At 42.8% G+C, this 8,375-nt stretch overlaps 1 protein-coding gene across 1 annotated transcript in view; it reads right to left on the bottom strand.

Moving 5' to 3' along the window:
* Window positions 1–7,930, bottom strand: part of LOC101982450 (NXPE family member 1) — a 10,923-nt gene extending 2,993 nt beyond the window's left edge. The window contains exons 1-4 of the mRNA XM_005347271.3: window positions 7,861–7,930; window positions 7,330–7,438; window positions 5,424–6,214; window positions 3,396–3,457 (exon numbers count right to left, since the gene is read on the bottom strand). Of these exons, the coding sequence (XP_005347328.3) occupies window positions 3,396–3,457; window positions 5,424–6,214; window positions 7,330–7,428 (952 nt within the window). The 5' untranslated portion in view covers window positions 7,429–7,438; window positions 7,861–7,930. The remainder of the gene's footprint in view (window positions 1–3,395; window positions 3,458–5,423; window positions 6,215–7,329; window positions 7,439–7,860) is intronic.
* Between the last annotated feature and the right edge of the window lie 445 nt (window positions 7,931–8,375).

Here is an 8,375-nt window from a genome sequence, read left to right as displayed (position 1 = left end):
GCTAAGCCATCTTGCTGGTCCCTGCTTGGCCTGCTGTATCCATAGGTGCTGTATCCATGGACCAAAAGAATCATGCATGAAAGGTATTCAGGAAAAACATTCTTCTGTACTGAACACGTAAATACTTTTCTTCCTCATCAATGCTCCCTCCGCAGCATTGAATTATAATTACTTACTCAGCATTTGCCCTCCAGCAGGTATTAGGAATACTCTAGAGTACTCTAAAGTCCGTAAGAAGTTGTGCAGAGGTTATAAGGTTATATGCAAATGATAGGCTATTTTATGTAAGGAATTTGAACATCTACATATTTAGGTATCCAAAGTGGGTCCTGAAACCAATGCCCCAGGGGCAGCTGTTATTTGTAACCTATGGACAAAGTAACAACATGGTGCTGGTGACAGAATTAGAAAATACACCTAGAATAAACCCTCAAATTCTAGTAATTTAGTTGCCAAGTGGTATTTCCTTTAATTCCATTAATTATGTTTCCATTTTGCTGTGACACAGTTGGGCTTCTAGAAGACTTGACAGCATGGCACAGTGAACAGTCGAACACTGAGTATAGAACCTTCGGGCCCATCATCACTAAATATTTTCTGCTTTGAGAATTAACTGATAAGATAATCTATAAATTTATTTGGATGATAACCCACTATAAACAGACAAACCCTGCAATTTTTCTCTAAAACACATTATGTATAAACTTGTATGCCAGGGCATTGTTTTCTTTCTTTTTTCTTTTTCTTTTTATGTTTTGGTTTATTTGTTTTGTTTTTGTTTTTCAAGACAGGGTTTCTCTGTGTAACAATCCTGGTTGTTCTGGAACTTGCTTTGTAGATCAGGCTGGCCTTGAACTCACTAAGATCTGCTTGTCTCTGCGTCCCAAGTGCTGGAATTAAAGGCGTGCGCCACCACTGTCTGACTTTGGTTTTCAAGATGGGGTTTTTCTGTGTAGCCCTGGCTGTCCTGGAGCTCAACCTGTAGACCAGGCTGGCCTTGAGCTTACAGAAATCCTCCTGCCTCTGCCTCCTGAGTGCCATGATTAAAGGTGTGTGCCACCCCTTGGGGCATTGTTTTTTTTTTCTTTTTTAAGCATAATTTCTTTTTAAAAATATTTATTTATTCATTCATTCATTCATTCATTCATTTATTATGCATACAATATTCTGTCTGTATGTATGTCTACCACCAAAAAAAAAAAAAATCTTCAAACTTGTGACTATGTTGCTTTCTATGGCAGAAGAAATTTTCTAGATATAACTGAGTATTTGGGCTTGTGATGGAGATTGTTCTGTTATCTGAGTGAAAGGCCAACCCCAGCTCATCAGTTGAAGATGGAGGCAGCAGGATGGACAAGAGAGCACGAATATTTGACATGGTTGTGGCTCTGGAGACTGAGGGTAGGCTACAAGGGATGTGGGCAGCCTCTAGAAACTGCAGAAGGTGCCTTGACTGAGGGCAGTTAAGTGTGATGGCTTAATAGAATGGCCCCCAGAGACTCACGTGTTTGAATGCTTGGTCCATAGGGAGTGGCACTATTAGGAGGTGTGGCTTTGTTGGAGGAAGAGTGTCACTGTGGGTCAGGCTTTGAGGTCTCATATGTAAAAGATGTATAACTCGCAGCTCCTTCTCAGGCACCATGTCTGCCTGCATGCCACCACGTCCCATCATGACAACAATGGACTAAACCTCTGAACTATAAGCCACACCCAATTAAATGTTTTCCTTGATAAGAGTTGCCATGGTCATGGTGCCTTTTCCCAGCAATAGAAACCCTATGACAGGGAGACTGATGTTAAGCATCTGAAACATCAAGCTGAAACAGTATGTCTTCCCCTCATTTTACAGCACTGGTCACAGTGGCGGTAAGAAGCGGATGCAGAGAAACCGCCGTCCTTTCAACGTGAAGTCATTCTAGCTGGAAGCTGCACGTTTTCTTTTATTTCACACATCATGTCCCTTGGTGACACCTATAAGCATACTCCTCTAGGTCGCACTCAGTTCTTCTGTTGTGAACGAGCATCACTCTTTGAAGCACTTTCTTCCTCATTTGGACCGTGGCTTTAAAACTCTGAGAAATGCCACCAAACTCTCTAACATGATGTTTAAGGATGACAGCCGTTTAGAGTCTTGCTGTTTTCTAGCCTTATCCTTGGTCTACCAGACTGGCCTATTAAAGTTACTCATGACAATTTCGCCCATCACTAGAGTTTATCTGATCAAAAGCCATTGGTGGAAAAGTGCAGGATGACGTAGTGAATCTCAGCCATTCTGACGAAGAGCGCTTTGTTAGAGAGAGCATCACAGAGGGTGATCCTCTTCCTCCATCTCAATTAACAGCTACAGAGACAATCTGAGTTACTCAAATTTAACCGATTCCGTGCATGATTATTACTTACATCTGTCAACTCCCCTATGGGCTTAATGAGATCTATTTTTTACTTTTCCCTCATTTCCTGACTGCAGGTATCGTTCTGGGGCAAGCCAAATACTCATTGGAAAGGAAGCTCTGCATATGGCTTCTTCACAGAGTCAGTAGGCTGAACGGTTTTTATAAGACCAGCTTTCTAAGCCTTTATTTTTTTCTCCATCTTCCCACAGTGCCTCATTATCCACCAGACCCTCAATAAGTATTTGTTGAACAAATGAATGAATATTGGCAATAAATCCTGACATGTTGCCAAGTATATGGTGTTATTGATAAGCTAAAGTTGGCTTTGGGGGAAGTTTCTCTGGAGATTAGGCAGTGTAAATATTCTTTCCTATGTAATGTTGCTTTGTTTTGCCATTGAACATTTAATAAGATCCAAATACCATATAAATTTGGTAAGTGGTACAGCAAAATGTTAGAGACAATGCTATTGGAGATTTAGGAACTAAATCTACATGGGCTGGAAAGATGGCCCATATAAGAAACTAAACCTACAATGCTGAAGCTACCATTATCCACCAAAGACATCTACACAGTAGCTAGGGCACTAGGATATGACTTCCTAGGTGAAAGTATGAATGGCTAGTATTGATATTTGAAATACTCGGATGAATCTAGGCATAGGCAATGTAAGTTATCAAAAGAATATTAAATAATTTATTTGAATTGATTTCGATCTGCAACATCCGGCCTGTTAGGTATCATAGATACTTATTAGGAATTGTAATCTAGAAAATTACAATTAATACTGAAAAACTTTTCCTCTACAAGAGACAAACTTCAAGAAGTACCGACCGCTGGGTGTGGTGGAGCATACCTCTAGCCTTAGCACGCAGAAGGCAGAAGCAGGCAGACCTCTGTGAGTTTGAGGTTAGCCTGGTCTATACAGTTAGACCCTATCTGAAAAAACCAAGAGACTAGAAAGGAAACAGAAGCAGCGACCACAGGGTAGAAGAGACTTACTGTTACATCGAGAGACACTAATAAACTTAGGGTTCTTCATCATTTCAACTCCTATGTTCGACCTTGAAAAAACAAAATGACAAATTAGCCTGTTGTCTGTTGTAGCACACAGGCAACATGGATCACCTGCTTGTCAGGGTAGCAAGCGTCCGTTTTGAACTTCTGATAATATGACTGAAACTATTATTTCAGAGGTCTCTGAGGTATTATTAATGAATTAGGATTTGGGAAGACTTTATACCCTGCTAAGAGTTCCTGGTGAGCACTGGAGTTAGTTATTTGCCACACGCAGTCAGTGTATGTCTAGAAGCTTTAGATTTTTAAAATAACCACAAAATCCGCATTTTTAAAGATTTGCTTCCGCATCAGCTACTCAAGCTCCTATAATCTTGTCCTTCAATCAGAACGAGCCTCCTTGTGTCAGCTTAAGACCACCTAAATTTTCCAATACGACAGACACAGCATCTTCTCCCTGCAGATGCTCACGTGCTCTCATTGAAAGTCAATCGCTCTCCCGTCATTTACTGAGGAGTCTGGACTCCTTATGGTACCACACAGACCTCTTACCACAGCCCCTGCTTCTATTTTTAGTCATGTTTCCTGCTAGTTCACTTTGAATTTATTTTTTTAACCCAAAAGACTTGTTTTATGACAGGTGAAAGTCATCTGAAGGAAGGTAGGCCATCTTTTCGACCTCTCTGCATCCTTAATTCCTATCTCAACAATTGGTAGAAAGTAGAGTTCAGTATGGTGCTTGAATTAGTTGCCTGCTGTAGACACGGGGTAGTTAGTGGGTAGCAAAAGATGAGTGAGTTGCATAATCAGAAATAAAGCAAAGGAATAGAAACCCAGCTGGGTTCTCACTCACTCAGAAGGGGTGCGGGGGACTTCACACCACGAGCTCATTTGGATGCCTAGGCCAAATTCTGCAGTGTGTAATTTTTCCATATTTGGTGTTTACTCTTACTTCCACCAATCATTTGTGTTTGAAAGCTTAAGGAGAAAAGATTCTAAACTTGACTTTGAAAACTAGGAAAGGAGTAGCTGAGAAACAAGCATCTTACTTTATTGCAAAGCAAAGGAAAAAGAAATGTGCGCGTGCACGTGTGTGTGTGTGTGTGTGTGTGTGTGTGTGTGTGTGTGCCTGCTGCAAAGTAGGCTGCAGTAGGGGAGGGGGGCTGTGTGGAGAGGCTGTAGATTTTGCCTAAATGGAAACAGAAAAGGATTCCAGCTGAAAGGGTGTCTCAGGGCTTGGTGCCACTGTTCTGAGGGGTGCAGCGACAGTCACCTTCGCAAGTCTTCAAGAAGAAACCACGATGGTTTATTTTCAGCAATGAGGCATGTTCCACCTCCATGGAGAGCAAGGAGGTCAGGAAGTTAAGTGTCTGTTTGTGAACAAAGGGAGACTACGTTGGCCGAATAAATGAAAAAGTCTGCTATGGTATGCAAAGGAGGAAAAGTGGGAGGGAGGGAGAGAGGGAGGGAGAGAGGGAGACAGGGAGGGAGAGAGGGAGGCTGAGAAAGGCAAGAGAGTCCCACCCGCTAGCTGTCACACTAGGGGAGATGGGATGAGTTATCTACAGAGCAATCTGAACTGGCATGGTAACACAAGACACGGAGATAAATGGATGAACAAAAGATTTAAAGAAGCAAACTGTACGAGATGAGATGAAGGAGGTGGAGGATCATGGCGCTATCAAGGCATCATTTGGGGGGAGGTGGGACAACTATGAGCCACAGCAGAACAGTTTCATATGGAAGATATTTTGTTAAACCCAGCTCTGTCGTAAAATAACGCGATCGAACAGGTCATTGCTGGCTGTAGCGGAGAATAAACTTCATTTGGTTCCCTTTTACTGAGCACAGCAATAGGAAGAGAAACTGTGGCTGAATAGGGGGCCCAGTAAAGACAACATAGGTCTTACCAGAATCATGAGTGATGGAAGCATCTTAGGTCTTGCTCAGTATTGAGGTGGGCAGGATAGCTCTGCCTGGGGGAACCTCTCATTGTACTGAGAATATACTCACTTCTGGAAAAGATCTTTCTCTTTGTCAGTAAGAAAAGAAACACCTTGCTGGTTGGTGCACACATGGGTCAGGGCCTCACAGGGCATGTGTTGAGGCTTCAGACAGTAGAAAACTTCTTCACCGCCACTGTACAGGTATTTGCAGAGTTCAGTGCTTGAGTTTAGGGACAGGCCACATTTAACTAAGACCTGGGAGGTGCCATTAACAAATTTACCCTTGAAGGCAATTCTATCATAGCCTTGGTTCCGGGCCCTCCAGAGGGCTGACACCCCTTCACTGGGATGGATGAGCAGGATAGACAGGGCCACCTGGCCCTCCCAGAACAGAGTGAAGCTGACCAGGTAGGTGCCATTGTTGAAGTCTGTCACCTTTCCAGAAGCTCCTGCCTTCAGGGCTGGGGAGGATATCCTGGCCCTCAGGAAGTCCCCTCCATACTCCTTCCTGCGACCAGAGTAGTCCCTAGCTTCCAGCAGCACCTCCAGTTTGTCCCCCGTGCAGTATGTGTCTCGAGGGTTGAGGATGGTGGCTGTACTGTGTGTGGCGCTGGTGGTGGTGTTGAGGTGGGTGAAGGGTCTGGGAGGGATCTGCTGATCTAGCTTCTCCAGGATCGCCCTGATTCTCAGCTCTTTCTCTGTCGGTGACTTGACCGGTGCCGTCATTTTAGGGCTCTCCTCTCTCAGCTTCATCTCTGTTGGTAACCTTGACTGATTCGCTGGCGTTTCCGGACACAAGGACTTCATGGAGGTGTAGCAGGAATGGAAGGAGAAGCTTGCATTCAGAACGGCCTGAAGCTGAAACGACAAGACGTGTAATGCTCCGTGAAAACCAACCGACTCCCAGCCATTTTCACTCACAAGGAGTTTTACAGGAATGTTAATTTGGAAATAAGAGCTCAGGGAGTAAGAGGCTGACGGAGGTGAGTTCGCTCTTCCCTAGCCTATGCACCTTGCAGTCAGTCACTACTCTTTGCTGCTCCTCCACTGGACAGATGGCTGGACGCTTCTCCACTGGTTCAGTTATTGCTAACATACATAATGAAGAAAACTGTCCAGTTGGTTTCATGGTACATTTTATTCTATAACTTGATTAGTACAATATAGGGAAGGTGAAGACTTTTCCTACCCGTGAACATGGCTTTTAAATTCTTTCTCTCCAAAATGCTATATATATATATGTATATATATAATGTTATATATAATGTTTATATATAATGTTTATGTAAATGTGTATAAACATGGATCCAGAAGGGAAAAATATATCAATATAATTTATGTTTTAATGAATTAAAGACAAAATCCTCGTTGTGCTTTAACTTATCTGATTGGAATTGCAGTTGTCAATGTTTTTTATTTTTGCGACAAGGATTTTGTTATACAGTTCAGACTGGCCTCAAACTCACAATCCTCCTGTTTCTGTCTCCTGAGTGATGGGATTACATGTACCTGATATTTCAATGCAGGAATGCTACAAGAAAACCACGACAAAACATGGCTGAATTCCAAAATAAACTTTCAGTGGTAAGCCTTTCCTACTTATCACTTAATATCGAAAAACTATAAGGCATTAAAATACTAAAATAGCTATCACATGGATAAAGGTAGTAGCAGGCTGGGCTTAGAAAACCAAGCATACACCCTCAGATTTAGTGACAAGTCGTTATTTAGTGATATGGCAGTTGGTGGCCTTAGCAAGAGCCATTTCGGGTGCCTGAAGGAGGGACAAGGCACTAAGGATGAACAAAAAGTGAAGAAGTAGTGACAGTCAGTGTCATCACCCTCTGACACCCCGTGAATTAGATCTGAGGAGAAGGGAGCTGAGTGGGAACGAGAGACTTAGTGAAAGGATCTGAGGAGAGAAGCTCACACAGGTAGCAGCTTCTGGTCAAAGCGGGAGATTGCGTTCCTACCTTTGTGGGATTTTGAGAAATTTCAAAAATTATCCAGATAATTATTAAAACTGACATGAATGTTAGCAGCATTTTTTGACGCAGTACGTTTGAGAACATGGTCAGTACCCTAGGAAAGAGAACAAGAGAAGACATCGAGGTGAGGAGGGAGTCCGTCTGCACTTACTGTTTCCCTGTGACTTGGGTTTTTGAGACTTGACCCTCTGCCGCCAACTGCCCGCTTTTTCCTTCTGTCTTAATGAACAACTCCTTTGTCTACCCTACTGATTGTTTCTTACTCAGACTTTTGTTTGAAGGTTCTCCTTCTCCGCACTCCTGGAATGGAAGCCAGAGGCTCACCGTATGCACTCTCCCTGTTTGTGTTCTACGGAAACACCCCACTTTCCCTCACCATAGTCTCAATGAGAAGCAGAAGAATTAATCAGCCAGCAGGTTCTTTGCAGCAGGCAGGGTGGGGGGAGAGGTGAAACAGAAGCTAACTGATGGGACCCTAAGATTATGCTTATGTTACAAAAGTAATCTACAAAATACCTTTAAACAAAGTTGATCTGTCGTGATTCTTGTTTTGCTGAGCACCAAGTATGAATCTTGACGTGGGAATTCTTTTGGGGGAAGGAGTCTGAATTACTCTATATAAAAGACAAATTCAACAAGGTTATGTATTGAGTGAGGAAAGGGAAAGAGAGGAGGCAGGAGGGGGTGTTGAGGGGGTAAAGCATGGATGCAGAGGGAACTAACTGATGGTAACAGCTACCCGCTCCTTCTGATCACGTCCATTTCATGGAGAACGGAAACAATACTCGCCAGATGCAATGTGCATATTGCCCCCTCTCTGTTTCTTATTAATATTTTTTGGGCTGTCTGACAAGGTTTTGGATGGGTGACTTAACCTGATAGGTTCTAAACAGATTCCGTTTGCATCTTATTGGTACAGAGCAAAACCAGGTAATACTCATGCAGAAATCCAAAGATAATTGACTTGGAAGAAATGATTATATTCTAAAGAGAAACTTTAGCTATCAGACTAGGAAAACAACAGACCTTCA

This window comes from Microtus ochrogaster, chromosome 5 (genome assembly GCF_000317375.1).
Source record: "Microtus ochrogaster isolate Prairie Vole_2 chromosome 5, MicOch1.0, whole genome shotgun sequence".
In the NCBI taxonomy this organism is placed as follows: Eukaryota; Metazoa; Chordata; class Mammalia; order Rodentia; family Cricetidae; genus Microtus; species Microtus ochrogaster.
The sequence above is the reverse complement of the archived record's forward strand: the minus strand, read 5'-3'. Positions and strand labels throughout refer to the sequence as shown.